The 18,351-nt window shown below is 44.9% G+C and overlaps 1 protein-coding gene across 1 annotated transcript in view; it reads right to left on the bottom strand.

Annotated features, from left to right (window-relative positions):
• cntn3a.1 (contactin 3a, tandem duplicate 1) overlaps positions 1–18,351 on the bottom strand; it is a 63,211-nt gene that overhangs the window by 5,157 nt on the left and 39,703 nt on the right. The window contains exons 10-18 of the mRNA XM_047040842.1: positions 15,009–15,138; positions 13,735–13,885; positions 6,439–6,566; positions 4,304–4,479; positions 2,147–2,264; positions 1,756–1,914; positions 1,138–1,287; positions 709–779; positions 54–288 (exon numbers count right to left, since the gene is read on the bottom strand). Of these exons, the coding sequence (XP_046896798.1) occupies positions 54–288; positions 709–779; positions 1,138–1,287; positions 1,756–1,914; positions 2,147–2,264; positions 4,304–4,479; positions 6,439–6,566; positions 13,735–13,885; positions 15,009–15,138 (1,318 nt within the window). The remainder of the gene's footprint in view (positions 1–53; positions 289–708; positions 780–1,137; positions 1,288–1,755; positions 1,915–2,146; positions 2,265–4,303; positions 4,480–6,438; positions 6,567–13,734; positions 13,886–15,008; positions 15,139–18,351) is intronic.

The raw sequence follows: 18,351 nt of genomic DNA, 5'->3' as shown, positions 1-18,351 counted from the left end.
GAATGGTGTTGTATGGGATTAAACGCTCTTGACGGTATCAACGATGACCTCACCTTCCTCCGCAGAGTGGATGGTTGTCACCGGGCCGAAGGGCCCCTCCCCTTTGTTATTGTACACGCCCACTTTGACGTGGTAGGGCGAAAAGGGTGGAATGCTCTCGTTCTTGAAGACGTATTTGGAGGCCTCGGGAGAGGTGACCGCCGCCTGCATCCAGCCCTGTGCCCCGTGAGGGCGGAACGCCACCACGTAGCCAAACCCAGGACCACCCTGCTGCTCCTCAGGGACTGGCTGGGGAGGGGGGGAGGAAAGGGGGGAGAGGAGGGGGGGGGAGAGGAGGGAGAGGAGTGGGGGGAGGGGAGGAGGGATGAGGAACGTGGGGAAGGCAGGGGGTGGTGGTGGGAAGGAAGTAAGGAATAGTGGGGGAGGGAGGGGGAGAGTGAGGGGGCGGAACAGGACAGGGCAGGGGAGGATGGTACGGGGAGAGAAGGGGGGGAGGGGGGCAGGGGAGAGAGGGAGTGCAGTGGAGGGAGGCGGGGAGGAACGGGGCGGGAGGAAGGAGCGGAGGGGAGAGGAGGGGGGGGGAGGGGGTTGAAGGACACAAGGTTATGCTTACGGTAATGCACAAACCTCTCATGGTAACACACACACAAACACACACACACACACAAACACACACACACACACAAGGCAGGGCGCTGGGTGACGTACCTCCCATGTGATGACGAGCTCTGAGCGACCTCCACCACCTCCGCTCACTCTCGCTGGAGTCACCTTGGGGGCTGTGGAATCAAAGTTGCTTTCAGACGCCTTCCTCTGCACTCCTTTCTTCCCGTCTCCATGGCAATATTAAACTACATTTTCTCATTATTTTTATTATTTCTATTTCACACAAATCCCCCTCTTCCTCTTCCTAATCACAACCATCATCATCATCATCTAGCTGCGACAAAGAGAGAGACAAAATATTCCAACAACCTCATACCTTATGCTAACATTACTGTGTAAAGAAGCCTTGACTGGAATGGCATCGCGAGGGGAACACAAAGTACTACCCAGAGGTGAGAAATGTGATTTCTCTAGTCTCTGAGTGGGCTAAATGTTTTGAGATAGTGAGTGTGTGAAAGCTTAGACACGTACGCATGTCTTTGGTGCGAGCCTTCTTGGAGGACTTGCTGGGTTCTCCAGTGCCGATGGCGTTGGTGGCCAGAACCCTGAACTCATACTCCACCCAGGGACTGAGGTCCACCACCGTGGCTGTGAGCTGTCTGCCTCCCAACAGCTCAGGCACTGACAGAACAGGAACCAGGATATAACCAGATAAGAACCAGGAAGGAACCAGACAGGAACCAGGAAGTAACCAAATGGGAACCAGGAAGGAACCAGACAGGAACCAGGAAGTAACCAAATAGGAACCAGGAAGGAACCAGACAGGAACCAGGAAGTAACCAGATGGGAACCAGGAAGGAACCAGACAGGAACCAGGAAGTAACCAGATAGGAACCAGGAAGGAACCAGGGAGAAACCAGAGAAAAACAAAGAAACAAACCAGTCAGTCAACAAGCACTGCTATTGGAATGTAGATGAACTGCACAACAGTTGATCATGCTCATGCTACTTCAACCAAGTATTAGTATGGAATGATCCAATCCTTAATCATTCATTGTGAACACACACTTTCACTCCCTCTATCACATGCACACACACTCACCCCCAAAACACATTCACACACTCCTCCACACACACCTGCGTCCCTACCTGTGGTTCCAGCTTGCCAGCCCAGGGAATAGGGCGTGCGAGCCTGGATGGTGTGGCTGAGGACTGGGCTGTGGTTGTCAGGGCCTGGGCCCCAGGAGAGAGAGGCGGTGGTCTCAGCCACGTCTGTCACCTGGAATGCCACCGGAGGACCTGGGGGACCTGTAAGCCAGCAGCACCTCAGTCACAATCACCACAGACGACTTGACCGAAGAGAAAAGTTGTGCCCCTTCACTTCTAATCAGGGACAGAGGTTTCATCGTACAAACTGCTAATCTATCCTATCTGTCTTCCTCAGGTATTAAAATGTGGGTACTGTCCCACCCACATTGGAAAACAAGCTCACACCACTGGTTCAGATTGTATCTGATTTCTTTATTTAGTTTAGATGTACCTCTAACCACCACGTCAGTCGCTATGGACACACTGTCCACTTTGGTCTGGACAGCACATGTGTACTTCCCAGCATGCCTCAGCTGAATGTTCCGGATCATGATGTCGCCCGCGGAACGCTGAAGGAAAGAACAATGACGCGATGACATGACAACGACACTTGGGAACATTCTAGATTAATTAAATGATAATAAACCTTTTATTTCTGCTGAAACGTAGAACAAGCTTCCTCAAACATATGACGACTATTGCTCAGGCATTAAATATCACTTATTTCTCCATGCAGCTACAATGCGAGATGTTCCAGGCAGGATTTCAAAGTGTAGACCAGCACTGCTCTCCAATCAAACCTTTCTTGAAGTGTCCATCCAAACCTCTAAGACTAAATTGTATACTGTACAATCACAATCTACAGAAATTAGACTGACCTTTCATACGTTAGCTATGTCCACTAGCAACCCCTTGATCTGGTTAAGAGGCTAGACTCACCGCTGTCGCACTTTGAGTAAAACTTGGGAGTGGACAAGAATATCAATGAGCATAAACCTTGCTATCTGAACAAGCAAATGAAGACAGCACTAAAACAGTATTATGCAGTATTTATGTAAAAACTTTAATTGGTTTTCAAATTCAGAAAAACTTTCAATCCAATAAAAAGCACTGGAAAAAACATACTTCCCTTTTGGGCTACATTGATGGAGGATGAAGAAGGTTAGGTTAGAAATCAAAGACTTCAATTGAAATTATTGGATGAAAGTTTTAATCCAATTCTTTTTTTTTGACATAAATTATAAAGGCTTTCTTTCAAAGAGAATCTAAGCGCTTTTATTCTTGTCCCTGTCTATACCACTCCATATAAATCTATACTGTTATAATATGTGGGCCTATTAACAATGACCTTTAACTGTACTGAAAAACGCATGTCAAAGTAACGTCTGTCTAAGAGTGATGGGCATAAAAGATTTCACCAAGGACATTTTGTCAGAATCAAAAGCCCAGACTCTAAGAGACATCCTGTTCATTGGTTAACTTATCGATCCTTCACTTTCTTAGTAAAGAAAGAACCGATCAAATCATGGCACAAATCATAAGCTTTCAGACTTTATTACTGTAACCTGGGAACTAGATCATAAAGAAATTTTCTGAATTCTTTTTTTAACATTCCATCTAAAGCCATTGATGTCTACAGCAAATTCTACACAACTAAGACACACTGTAATTAAGCCAATTTCTTTTCAACAGTTTCGCAGTTATTTCTATTCATTTTTCATGTCCTTTCCCCAATCCTGAAAGGCATGTCCGTTTCCATAGTTTCCATTACGGAAACCGAGGAAATGTTTTTTTCCACCATTTGTGGCGGTCAACTCATATCATGTACTCTAAATTAAGTTGTTATATTTCTAGACATTAGGTTTTTGTATTTTACTATGTTTACTTTTTTCTTCCCAATCAATTCTGTCAATACTGTAGTTCAGGGTGTCAAGCACTTCGGTAAGACAGGGATAAACACTATCATCCCACGACCAGCACCGCCAATGATCCCACACATTCCAGAATAAACAGAAGGTGATTAAGAACCCAAGCCATCATAATTACTTTACATAATTAAAGGAGAAATGTATTCGGAGGTAGAAGATCAAATGCAATGCTCGACTGAGCAAAGAACGAATCGTCAATTCCGCAGGCACTGCTTTTGTCAATGAAGGAGGTGTTATCAACGAGCATAAAAGGCAAACAAACTCTCGTCAATTGAGATAAATTATGATTCATTATTGGGAAAGCGTGAAATGCTTTGTAGAGCAGAGCTTGAGAGACACTGTAGCTTGAGAGGCAGTATGAAGGTATATGTAACAAACAAGTATTCACCTCAAAGTTTCACCATCTGATCTACCACAAAGTCAATTTAAGGGTTGTGCTCTTTGAAGGTAAACAACTTCAAACAAAGTTTACTAATGGTTTGGAAGTTTTGGAGGGTGTCAAAATGCCCCTCTAAAATAAAATTTCCTTCACTTCAGATTCTTTCAGGAATTATATTCAATGTCTCCCTTTTACTAGAACGAAAAAAGCTTTTACAGAAATCCTACACAAAGGGCAAAAAGAAAGTTGCACATTTTAAAAGCACTGCGTTACAAGAGTAATCCATAAAGAAATCACTCACTCCGCCGACTCTCTCAAAGTACCCCCCATGGATCCCGAAGTGGATGAGCTGCTCGTTGAAGAACCAGGTGAACTTGAGGTCAAGCGAGGGGTCGTGGGCGACCTGGCATGGGAGGACAATGCTCTCGCCCACAGTCACGTCCAGGTGCCCTGCTGGACTGGTGATGATAGTTGGCTCTGTAGGAAGCGAAGCAGCACATTTTCAAGTTATCATAAAAAAACCCGCTCAGGGTCATCTCCTCACCTCAGATAGAGCAGAGCATTCCTTCCAGAGCAGAAATGCTCAGGAATGCTTTTACATTTTTCCTTTTCAACAGTTATTTCTTTCAACCAAGTTTCAAACCACAGAACAACTGTGGGAGGTCAGGGATTGTTTTAATACATATGTATTTAATGAACGGACTATGGCATGTTGTCATAACCACGTGTCTGTGCAGAATACAAATCGATCGGATTGATTTGAGCCCGTTTGTTTGTTTTCCTCGGACTCAAGCAACCAGTTACTTCCACAAAGCCTCACCATGTCTGACTAACGTATCAGAGAGAGAAAAGAGAGCGAGAGGGGGGTGCTCTCTTGCACAAAACACCCTTTCCACAGGTCAGCCCAGAGTCTATAATTTGGTTCCATTTGCGCCCAGACAAACAGCCATCCCATTTCAACCACAGCGTGGGGCGTGTTGGATATCAACATAATCTTTGGTCCGACTCGGTTGGGCATCTCTTTCCCTTCGACAATGCAAGCCGAATGCGGAGGGGGCCCGTACCGCGAGCCCGTGGTGAATTATGCATGCGCATCATAAGCGTCTAATGGACAGAAAAGTCGACACAGCGTGTCAGGGGGAGTAAAGGTCTGTACTGCAGGCTGTCAAAACAAGCTCGTTTGTTTATCTCACACCCCCTGAGGTGGTCTGACTGGTAGTGGGGGTGCATTTCAGGTGAGGTTTGGAAACTAGATTTAGATTTAGACTGAGAAATGAGAGGGAGGACTTCATCAACATCCGGATTCTGAACTCCCACCTGATGTTTGCCTTGAAGATCAAGGGCACATTCGGGCCTACGCCTGTTTTTCATACAGGAATACAATTCAGCTACTGAGGGAAGTAAATGTGGATCAGGAATGTGTAACGTTTCAGAAAGTCAATCAGACAAAATCAACCTGGGAGTTATATCACAGGCTCCTTGCAAAAGCCTGGGATTGATTTCCGTCGGATGAAACTGGCTGCATTTCATGAATACCATATGTAAATATGATCCAAAAAGATGTACTCGTGTAGGAGATAGCCCCATACTTACATGTGAAAGGACCAACAATGGGAAAGGAAAGAAGGTTTCATACAAGGACATTTGCAATTCAAAACTTGCGAAGAATCACCAAAAAGGCATTTTAATAGAGCATTGTTGTTGACTCTGCTATTTAAAAAGGGCTGGGAAATTCATTGCCTTGCAGAAGCATGTGATTTAAATGGATTGAAGCCTTAAACAAACCCAGCACGGCTATTAGCCGGCATACAAAAGTATGAATTAAACATCAAGGCCCGGGCGCAAGTTTAAAGTCAAACGCTTACTCTAACCTTGACCAATCAAGTAATTGTGCAGAATATCTTTGTGGCGTTTGGAAACTAGCTGCTGGTCTCCCATGCTATGCTTAGCATGTGTGGATAACTGTGGTTAGGGAGAACTGTGGTTTGGCTGCATGATGTTGGATATGTGCAGATAGTTAACTTGAAATTCTTCAGATATAAGTGGCACAGCCTGCTTTTCTAAGATATCATAGGAATACAACTAATTTATTTTGGTGCTGTTCAAGAATGATGTTCAAAACATTTGCCAGCTCATTATAATGGCTGAAAAGCAAGCGGAATTATCTTCAAAAAGCTTTTGGAATAAGTCCCACACAACACACAATGCAACCAGGAAATTGGCTGTAAAACATCCTGACTGGCTGAGGGTTAAGAGGAGTCTACTAAGGTTCTAAAAATGATTTACCTTTTCTGTGCTGTATTTTTGGAGACAGTTGAAGAGAGAGACAGAAAAGCAAAGAGAGAGGGAGAGAGGAGAAGACTTAGAGGAAATGACCCGGGTCAGAAATAGAACCTGAGCTCCTGCGTTAAGGGCTTGGCGGACCCTACACCTTACCTTTAACTAAGAGACTCCCAGCACTGCTGGCCACTCCAAACTGGTTCCTAGCCACACATGTGTAGAGACCGGCGTCCATTTTGGAAACGTTTGCGATCCGAAGACTTCCGTTATCCAACACAGTGACCCTGAGGGGCGAGATTAAGAAAGAAACATTTAAACAGAACAACTTATCTCTGCGTTAAGTTAGACTGTGACTGCGTGAGGAAAAAACAGCATTTACTGCCAGCATCAGTTCATAACTGTATATGCTCTAGTGGTCACATGAAATACGTAGGTAGATAACTCGTTACGTGTAGCTGCAAATGTTCTGACTGTTCTACCTCACTCCTCACACGATTATAGGTGAGAAACTTTTCAAAATTCAACTGACAGCGAATTTTAATCCTCTTCTTCTGCGGTGTGAACTTGTGATGTTGGAATTTTTATCAGTTATTACATTACCTGTTAAACCCACATTGAGACTTGGAATCTGTCATCACTGCGTTGACAAAGATGGTATTTTGACAGCTACTCTCTCTAGTTAAGAATAACAACACATGTCGTTGCAAGCTAGCGGTCAAGTGTGTCATCGTTTTTTTGAGTTAGATCAGGAATCAAATCATGTCCAAGTATTGAGATTTAACAAGTAGAGTAACGGCATCCGCAGCAACACTGAACATTTAAAAAAATATTACCCAACTGTACATTTTTGTCGTTTTAGCAAGCGAGGAGGCCACATAGCCTACTTAGATCAATGTATTATATCAATTTATCTTCATCTTAGGTTTGAATATGATTTTGGGTAATTACAACCTCCAGGATAGGCTAATAAGTTAAACTCCTCTCATTTCCTTCCAAGTCTACAGTAACTGGGGAATGCCGACTGTGGGTTCATGCTAACAGCATATCTGTCAATCACCATAAAATTGCAATGAGGCAAAAAAATAAGAAATAGAAAATGGAGTCACAATCTTTTCACCTGTAGGTGAGTTGAACTGTTTGTGATTCACATTTTGAGACTGTTCAAATCAAGGGTTTATTGTTGCCTTTGCATATATCATGACTATTGTAGATTCATAATTAAGGTAAGGTAATCCAGTCCATGGTTCTCATACAAGAACCTGTTGCCGGCTACGATGTCACACGTCTATAAATACACGCCAAAACAGCTGCGGTGATGTTTATACACTTGTTTACTGTTCTACGTACCACAGTGTGATTATCTGTATACTTTGTACTTTTTCGAGCAATAAATAATAAACAAAAAAAACTAACAGGTGCGGTGAGGAAGCGAAAAAAATGGTTTCTAACCTAAAATAATGAGTAGGCCCTACACATAAAGAGATGTTACGTTTTTCTATGGTCACGTTGCCATGTGCTTATCTGACAATGTGAAGCATACTGTAATACAATAGCAGATTTTGTTTCAATCGAAGGATCACACCACATCTCCTTCCAGTTGTCAGCTGAAAAACGCACGCTCCAGCAAAACCCGTTCTAAGCCTCCCTCAGTCATCCAAACTAAAGAGAGTGCCAGAACTGGCCGACACCCAAGGCACATTAAAAGCTTTAATAAGACATTCATCCCCCTGAAACACACTGCCCAACAGGCTAGGTCTTACAAGATCATCAAATCTGACCTACTAAGCTAATACGCAAAGATCCCGCAAATTAGAATGCAGCAGTGTATTCTGTGTACTGTAACTGGTCCCTCAGGATAACCAATGGGGTATTTTCCCCAACACTACCCCTGGGTTTTCTGGCGTTAATAGCCCGTAATAAAGAGTTATGGATATAAGACATCACAGGGACTCTAAACTGCAGTATCTAGCACTTTTCTTCCAATACATCTCTCACAGGGAGTAATAGGATTTGAAAGGGTGAAGAAATTGTTTCCTCTTCTGTTCTTAGTGTACTCTTTGCTCCAGGACTTCTTCGCAACCATTGAGATTTAGTGGAAACTCGTGTGGTTCATAAAAACTAAGACTGGCGTGGAGATAAACGCAAAGATGGCCGACCACATGTTTATAACGTCACAAAACAAAGTCTCATATTTAAACCATGTGCCGTGGGAGAAGGAGTCTCCTTGATCTTGAATGACATTTTGCCAACTCTCTTTGAGATTAAATTTACATTTAGCAGACGCTCTTATCCAGAGCGATTTACAGTAAGTACAGGGACATTCCCCCCCGAGGCAAGTAGGGTGAAGTGCCTTGCCCAAGGACACAACGTCATTTGGCTCGGCCGGGAATCGAACTGGCGACCTTCAGATTACCAGCCCGATTCCCTCACCGTTCAGCCACCTGACTCCCAGATTATAATCTGGGAAGATTCCTACTTCCTGCTTGGATCTGTATAACAGGATTAATAGCTGCGTTCTCGTCTGCTGACCTCAGTATAACAATCGTTCACTCAAGAGGTCTATTTTCAGTGTGACTTTGACAAACCTATTAGTTCAATCTGTTTTTACAGGCAGTCGGACTGGTCAGCATCGAAATGTAATTATGGTAAGCACATTAATGTTAACCTTATCGCCCTGTATAAGTGCGCTGGAATCCTGTTATATTAAATCCTGTTAGAAGTGACTGGCACAGCAACCTGATCTCATATCGTTTCGTCACTTACTGAGACGGTGAATATGTTACCACAATGTTACAAATGTCACCGTTTCAGATATAATCCCAACTCCCTCCAAATTTCATATTTTCAAGGTGACCTGCTCTATCTAAAATATGGACCCACAGTGACAGCAGCCATCGCCTCCTATGGCAGCTGTGTAAAATGTGGAAAGATGACTCAAGTCAATCAACGGATCAGATCTCCAACAAGTCAGGGAAGTCACAGGTTCAAATCCCCCTTGTGTTGTAAATTGCTTTGGATTAAAGCTAAATCGATCCATGATTATTAGGATTATGATGTGAACTAGTGCAGTAGCATGCTTGTGATGGGTGTTGATTTGTAGATCTGGTGTTAACGCATAAAAGAGGCAGTTTAGCAACACAGGAAAGTCTCCGTTGCTTAGTGCAGCTCAATATGGCAGAGAACTTGCTTATATATTTACAGACTTATTAATATTTTGCAGAGATTCACAACATTATTTACGGTATATTCACATCCGACACACCAACATAGAATCAAATCAGACTTAAATAACCAGGTTCATTGCCAATTATAGCTGAGATATTTTCTTGCCACTACCCCCTACTAGAAAACCCCCTACTAGAAAACCCCCTACTAGAAAACCCAGTGTTCTAGTTATTTACAATCGGAAAATACAGCATCCTGTCATGGAAATCCGTGGTTTGCGACTCCTAAACGAATGCATACTTCAGAGGCTCATCCATCATTGGATTCTACCTGCTGCGAAATGAAAACCAGGTGTACAGCAGGGGCGGAGCCAGCGGGGGCGGAGCCAGCGGGGGCGGAGCCAGACGTTATTACAGTATTTTACAATCGCTATGACAGTTTTTTCAATACCTTTAACACGTTTCCTAAACTCTTGACACAGTTAGCACAACCTCCGTCTGTGTTGGCTGTACAATTAATTGCTGCTATCTTGTTGCTTTGACACAAAATGCATAGAGTAAACACACATTTTAAATGCTTGAACTTCTTTTACACACAAGCTCAACCAAGACCAAAACAATCGATTTTTACTGCCCAATTTACCAATGCTTTCACACTGTCAGCGAAACAGATAAAATGTTCAAAACCTAAATTATTGGCTAAAGTCAAAGTGAACACCTGTTTATATTGTGAATTGAAACACAAATATATCCCTTGTATTTTATTCCATTGCTACTGAGAAACAACTGAAGTTAAGCAAATACTGTAAATCACAGCTGATTCCCAACTAGGAAACACTCAAGTGTTGAGGTTCTTTCAATCACATGACCATATGGTATAGACAGTAAAGACAACCTCTTTGGGCTGATCTTGTGTGGAAAAAGAACAATATAGAGCAACACGAAGAAAGTAAGTAATGTACAGTACAGTAATGCCTGCACAAGGGAGAGGGAGACAAGTACCAGGACAAGAGAGTGGAAGACAAGTACCAGGACAAGAGAGAGGAAGACAAGTACCAGGACAAGAGAGAGGAGTGGGACAAGGGAGAGGAGTTAGAATATGTGGTGGCGCTCAGAGAAGAGCCAGAGCTAGGGTAATACTGTAAATAGAAGCTATATTGCATATTTCTTGCAGTAATGTCCTGTTGCAAATGAAGCCTTTACTGCAGCAATTATGTTTATGTCTTCTTTTTTTCAATACAGTAACAGGACATTCTATAAAGCTACTCTGTGATGGGTCATTCATTTTTTGTTCTGAATTTATGCTGCAAAAGAAACAAAATGCCTGCATTTACAAAAACCAACAAAACTAAAATGTAGAGAGGCTTCAAAAGAAACTGCATTGCAAACACAATCTATAATCCATATACTGTGAGACCTGACATATACCTGCCAAAATGAATGCAGTTTCTGTAATTCCATCTGATGTTAGTGTTTTTTATGACATTGTGCTATGATTGACTAAATGTTCCTGTGAAAAGAGAATGTGTGTTAGTGTTTGGTAGACATGGTGTCATATTTAGTGTTATGACAATTAGTGTTTGAGTTTAGTTTACGATGTGTGATTTTGAGCATGAAATTAACTGTTTTGCCAATTGTGTTGTAGGTGTGTTGGTGCGTTAAGAGATTAAAACACTCGTTTAAGGTATTGAAAAAACTGTCATAGCAATTGTAAAAAAAAATTACATCCGGCCCTTGAACCAAGGACCCAGTCAAGGTTGGATGTGAGCTTAGGAACTTCCAAAGGTAATCCAAGGAATAAACACATTCTTTTAGCACTAATTTGAGCACAAAATAGTTTCGTGAGCTTTATGGAATATAAACATTACGTTGGACTCATTGTTATTTGTGCCAAATATTACAATTCAAATTTTTACCTAAAGGATTCAAAGCTTTTGAGAAAACATTCGGGGCTCAAGGCCAAGAAGCACCCCCCACTCCACCCCCACCCCCCCACTCCACCCCCCCCCCCCCCCCCCCCCCCCCAATTCCACCCCCAACCCCCCCCCCCCCCACTCCACCCGTGGTCTACAATAACCTCAGTCACACCTCACAATCACAACCTCCTTTCGTGAGATATCTAAACCAGGCCCATACTGGGAGCAATGCAATCATCAGTTATTATCTATGTGGCGACACATCACGTTACCCGGGAAGGGCAAGGTGGAAGGAGTGGGGAGAGGTGGAGAAGGGGGGGGGAGGTGGAGGGAGGTTGAGGTGGTGGAGGGAGAGGGGGGGGAGGTGGAGGGAGGTTGAGGTGATGGAGGGAGAGGGGGAGGAGGTGGAGGGAGGTTGAGGTGGTGGAGGGAGAGGGGGAGGAGGTGAGAGAGGGAGGTTGAGGTGATGGAGTGAGAGGGGGAGGAGGTGGAGGGAGGTTGAGGTGGTGGAGAGAGAGGGGGAGGAGGTGAGAGAGGGAGGTTGAGGTGATGGAGTGAGAGGGGGAGGAGGTGGAGGGAGGTTGAGGTGGTGGAGAGAGAGGGGGAGGAGGTGAGAGAGGGAACGCCTGCAGCGTGCCATACCGTGGTGAAGATGGATCTCCAGGCAGCACGGTGCCACCCAGGCTGCTGAGACAGCTAATACAATTAATCCCAGATCAAATAAGAAATCCAGGCCCCCCCATCGCCACGCCACATGCACAGACAGGTGTGCTGTTGTGTCTCCTGTTCAGAGCGCCGTCTGCGCAAATTAAGAGGCTATCAAAGGAGGCCAGGAATAGCTGCAGAAGATCACTGCTCTGCCTTGTATATAGGAGGCGTGCTGTAGGCTGTGAGCAATGCAAACCATTCTCTGGAGCTCGTCTTTTTGGTAGTCGATGCCAGAAATTGACGGTGCCAGAACAGTTGAGAATGTGTGTGTGTGTGTATGTATAGCATGTTTGAGTGGGAGGATGTGAAAGTGTTGATACCTTGAGTCATTGAACATTCAATGCACTTTCAGTTTTATCACTCCACTGCTAAACCCCGACAGTGGAGAAGGGCTGTGTGGTTCATGGTCTAAACGAACCACTAAACTCTGACAGTGGTGAAGGGGTTGCAGGGTTTGCGGTCTAAACGAACCACTAAACTCTGACAGTGGAGAAGGGTTGCAGGGTTTGCGGTCTAAACGAACCACTAAACTCTGACAGTGGAGAAGGGTTGCAGGGTTTGCGGTCTAAACGAACCACTAAACTCTGACAGTGGAGAAGGGTTGCAGGGTTTGCCGTCAAAACGAACCACTAAACTCTGACACCGGTAAAGGGCTGTCCACACAAAAGAGCTGTATCACTCCGTGTGCCAGAGAATGCAAGGACAGTTCCTCTAATCCAGTTCCCCCAAGCCCCACCTCGACCAGCCACTCCTCGAAAAACCACCAACGGTTGTCCTCTGAGAGAGATTCCCTTCTCCCCTTCTCCTGCTTTGCATCTACTCGTTGCAAACATCTGCATTCTTACAACGGGAAAAATATCCAAGCCTATTAAACTCGCTACCCACAACGTGGCTACTGCTGCTACAGCACCAGCACCAGCACTGAGAAAGTAGGAACGCGGTATACGCTCATCAGCCAATGATGGATAACGCTAGCTGGAGGCGGCCTCCTCCACCTCCTAAGACTCAATGCCAGGATCGTACGTTCAGGCCTAACAACCCCCTCGACTGGGCCAGCTCCCCAGTAATGAGCGGATGGATCAGCCCATCGATCTGTGTGCCAAGGTCTAGCGATGGCCAATTACCTTATGTAAACACTCAGAAAGCACTTCCAGACCGAGCCAATGGGGAAATGTTCAGAGCAGCTCTATGCAATAAGGGGTGTTGAGGGAGATGTGGGAAAGTGCAGAGTGTGCTGTGTTTAATGCACATTTTCCACAGGAAGGACCATTTTTTAAGTGACGTTTAAACGTTTTGTGGAGTATCACATATTTATACGGGTAAGTTTAATTGATAGCAAGAGGAACTCTCTGACACGCAAAGATGAGCGTTCAAAAAACAAACACAATATTGAGAGATATTACAAGAACACAATATTACACAAATTACGCCAAACTAAGTACACTACATCCTTACAAGGTAATCTCATAACAGCTGTGATCCAAGCTCAAGTGGATTTCCCATTTGCCACAAGTCCAGGTGTTCACATTGGAATTCTTGGTTCCTGCTCCTCTGAACCATTTCCTAGCAGCCTACCCTAAATCCTGTGTCCTGTAGTTAATCTTAATTAGGTGAATCCTAATCCCATGTAATCTAACGTTCAAGCAGCTGTGTGACTGACCCACCTGTGGCTCTCTCTCAGGGCCTCCTTGCCCTTCCTCCAAGAGATCATCCCGTGAGGAGACATCTTCGGCCGGCACTCAATCAGCACGTCTCCCCCCTGCCTGGCCAGGGTCTGGGGCTTCAGCAGGTTCTGGGAGAAGTCTGGAGCTATGGCTAGGGAGGGAGGGAGGGAGATAGAGAGGGGGTCAGAGGGAAGGAGGGAGAAAGGGAAGGAGGGATATAGAGAGTGGGGGAGGGAGGAAGGAAGGGAAGGGGAGAGAAAGAGAGAGAAACGGTTTAATTTACTGTCAGAAAGATGGCACTGCAGAGACGAGAGAGTTCACTGAAATAGAAAAGTAGGACTAAAATTGAGAGAGTGTGAAAGTGAAAGAGTTGAAGAGGCACTGTATCACTGTACTCAAAAACATGTAGAACACAATGAGAGAGAGAGAGAGAGGGGGGGGGAGAGAGAGAGAGAGGGAGAGAGAGAGTGAGAGAGAGGGAGAGCTGCCGTGGATGCGTCTTCTTTAAAAAGGCATAATTTAAGGGGAAACTCAACGCTTAGCACTTTCCTAACGCCTCACAGTTTTCCTTGATAGGCTATAATACATCAAGCATTCAGCCATGGGGTTTCCAACAAGAAAGAGCCGTTGTACGGCGAGCAGGAGGCTTTGTAGACGTTGCTTTAGGCTTTAATTACTGACACCCTATCAGGCTGTTTTGTATGCATGGCGACTCAGAATGCTCTTCAAAGCCAGCGTAGGGCCGAACACTGGTGACAGCGATCCTACACGCTGTGCCTCACAAATGACTCCCTGCCACGTCCAGCCTTGAAAGAAGGAGAGAGAGTTAAACACACACCAATGTCAGCCCTTCCTTTAATACCAACAAGACAACAGATATCGCCATTAAATCCCAAGGTTCCCCCACAGCTGGAAAGGAATGAAAAGCATGTTCCAACACAACAAAAAACCCTCCCAGTCTGGATCTCTCTCTCTGAATAACAAGGCTTTTTGGTGTAACTATAAAGACATGGCAGTTTGAAATGAGATTCTCCCCGGATTATGACCAGGCTCCAGACAATTCATAAACGGATCTGGTGTACTTCCTGAACATACGGCACCATCAGGAACAACTCAGGTGCTTTGGGGGAGTCTGAATTGATCAAAAAGCTCATTGTTTGTTTTTAGAGACATAAAACATGGCTGCAATTATAGACAAATCTACTTCCCATTGAGCAGATGTGATGAGCAGTCAGTGTGTGTCCAGTGTGTGTCTGGTGTGTGTCCGGTCTTACCTATCACTCTGAGCTCAGTGTTGGTGAAAACTCTTCCATGCTTGTTCTCAGCCACACACTGGTACATGCCGATGTCGGCCAGCCTCAGGCTGTTGATGGTCAGGACGCCGTTATTCACCTGAACCCTGTCCTGAAACACACACACATAAACACACACATAAACACACACACATGAACATATTCACACATCAGGTCCAACTGATTCAATCCCATTTAAATCCCTGTTTTGATTAATCCTTACCTTAACCCAAAAACCTAACCTGAACTCTAAACCTTAATGTAATTCTAACCCCATCCCACCTATTACCCACTAGCCATAGTTAAGGAAAACCCCACAACATAAAATAAATTGCTGTCTTTGAGTGGATTTCTGGTCCCCACAAGGATGGTTAAAAACCTAGCTCGTCACTACCACAAAGACTTGATTAAAGCAAGGTTTGCAGTTTAAAGCCAAGATGGTTTTGAACAATTTAGGGAACAAAATGTGATTCGTAACTACCCATTTGGAACATAAAAGAAATCCTATAATTGCTGTGTTCAACATTCAGCATTTAACAATTCAAATCCACAAAGAGGCATATTTCCATTATAGCGTTGTAAATTAAAAAGCTTCTAACATAGCTTCTAAAATAATACATCACATGACAGGGGGAAATGAACCTTCTAATAAACTGTCTCTAGATCCAGCGCAGCCTCATGAAAAAAGGAAACAGCCGATTCTGTGCTTTTTTATGGTTTTAATTAGTGCTATAACGTATAGTACATGGACACTGCTCAGATGCCTAAGTACTTTTCCATCAACACTAGCGTCTCCTCATGGTGGACTGATCTACAGTAATTCCTTCTCTCTATCCTCGGGAGTTTTGATAATTGAAACATTATTTTCCAGGGTTCTAATAAGCCCAGAGAGAATCGTTCTTCAACACCATCCACATCCCCCCCACCCCCACCCCCCACCTCCCCGCTCAGATTCTCATCAAATCATCATTTGAAAATGAACTCTCTCCACGGTATTAATCAGAACAACACAATAACCACCACTACGCTCAGATCTGGATCGTTCTGAGCAGGGTTTCACGCGGCGTCATTGCTGTGAACACGACACACACACACACACTCACACACACACACACACTCACACACACACACACACACTGCTTGCTTATTCTATGTGAAACTCTGTTGTATGTGTCGTATTGCTATGTTGTATCTTGGCCAGGCTGCAGTTGTGAATGAGAACTTGTTCTCAACTAGCCTACCTGGCTAAATAAAGGTGAAATAAAAAATAAATAAAAAACACACACCCACACACACTCACACACACACTCCCCCTGTACTCACCAACCCAAAGTGGATGCCGTTTCGTCCCTCCCTCTCCATCCCTCCCTTCCATTCCCTTTGACCTTTTATGAGAATTGTCACTGCTTTCTACTCCCCCTTTATGGTCGTGTCAGTTAGCGTCTGGGCAGCTCTCATTGTGCTTGCCCTTGATCTCCTCCATGGAGTGCAGGGACAGCCCTTTTTTACATGTTTTTTTAAACCCATTGAGAGAGCAGTTCCAGAGAGGCCTTTGGCGCGTCCGTCTGTTGTCTGAACGCATTACTTCGCCGCCTCTTGAAAGGACAAGGACTGTCCCTTCCCATCAGCGGGTGACCCAGCTGAGCCGTTTCAAACAGACTTCTGACTGAGCCGTTCTTAACACAGCAGAGAGGCTGACCCAGCGCTAGAGCTCACGCCCCGGGAAGGGACGGGGGGAGGGGGAGGAGGGGCTCTACTTACGCACAAGGCACTTAGGATGGCACAAAGCAACTCTCCGGATTTTTTGGGGGGAGAGAGTTTGTGTGAGTGTGTGTGTGTGTGTGTGATTTGCTTGTGTGAAAGAAAGGGAGTAGTGAGAGTGTGTGTGAGTATTTGAAGTGCACACAGCCGTGTGTGTGTACGTGCCTCTGCATCTGAGCTGTGTGTGTGTGTGTCTCCCGCAGGGTGTTTTGAAGTGACCCGACGCACGACCCCAGAGCTAATGGAAAGCGGCCCTGTCAGAGACGGGTGGGTGACACGCTGGGCCGCTCGGCTCCACGCGCCCATTTAGAGTGAAGTCAGAGGACCAGATACTGGGTCAGACTGTTGCTGCCGGCACAGGTGACAAATGAAGCCATACGTCAGCTTCCTGCGCATCGTTAATAAAGCGTCACTCTCCTCTGATTTCAGTGTTGTTTCACTGTGGTGCCGGAGATGAAGGCCGTTCAGGCAGCTTCGGTTTTCATCCGGAGGATTTAACGATCACACAGGGCTGTTTTTGAGAACCATAGGAGGGCCCTCGGACGGAACGGTGCACCGCCCGCCGCGGAAACGTTTTTAACTGCGGAGCCATGGTGTGAAAACGGGGAGGGAAAAAAAACCTGATGTGCTTCAGGTTTTTGTGAAGGGGGGGGGGTTTCTTGATAGGAGTGGAAAATGAGTAAGTGAGAGTGGGTCCTTGTCTCGCAGTGGTTGTATTTTGAAGTGACAGCTCTGCTCGACGCCATTTACTTCACCTGACGGGATACTGGAACCAGGAGGAGTGAGACAAAGACAGAGGAGAGAAGGGAGGGAATGAGAGATAGAGAAAGAGATAGAGAGGAAGAGGTAGAGGGCAAGGGAGAGAATGACAGCGAGCGAAAAAGAATGAAAGAAATAAAGAGGCAGAGAGAGAGAGAGAGAGAGAGAGAGAGAGAGAGAGAGAGAGAGAGAGACAGACAGACAGAGAGAGAGAGAGAGAGAGAGAGAGACAGAGAGAGAGAGAGAGAGAGAGAGAGAGAGAGAGAGAGAGAGGAGTGGATAGATCCTTTGTAATGAGGAATAACAAATGGCACCCTTCTACTCACTCTCCTTCTCCTTTCTCACTACATCTCTGACCTTTGGGTTTGGAAATTGATTAAATGTTGCCGCCACTGACGGTGGCATTTGGAAAATGGTAACACCCTCCCTTATTAATATGGCCAAGTGTACAGGAAGCCTGTTACCTTGCCCTACTCGTGACAGAGATTTAGAATACAATGTTACTCAAAATATCCGTGCTGAACAAGGTGTAGGGACACCGGGTGTAGTGATGTGTCTGACAGGCTGGCATAATCTGGGTCTCTCTTTAGCCTCCCAAACAGATGGACGATATAGATTCAGATTTGAATCAACAAATCGAAAGAACAGACATTGCAGACAAACAAATACCGTTGGTGCTAAAGAAGCAATTTAAAACTCTAATAGCAAATTAGCTGATAACACGGATAACACTAGCGTTGGTTCCAAAGTATGTATTCCCGGTGATTAACCTCTACTGCACTACTAGAAGCTCACACTGAAACTG

Source organism: Hypomesus transpacificus, chromosome 18 (assembly GCF_021917145.1).
Source record: "Hypomesus transpacificus isolate Combined female chromosome 18, fHypTra1, whole genome shotgun sequence".
In the NCBI taxonomy this organism is placed as follows: domain Eukaryota; kingdom Metazoa; phylum Chordata; class Actinopteri; order Osmeriformes; family Osmeridae; genus Hypomesus; species Hypomesus transpacificus.
The sequence above is the reverse complement of the archived record's forward strand: the minus strand, read 5'-3'. Positions and strand labels throughout refer to the sequence as shown.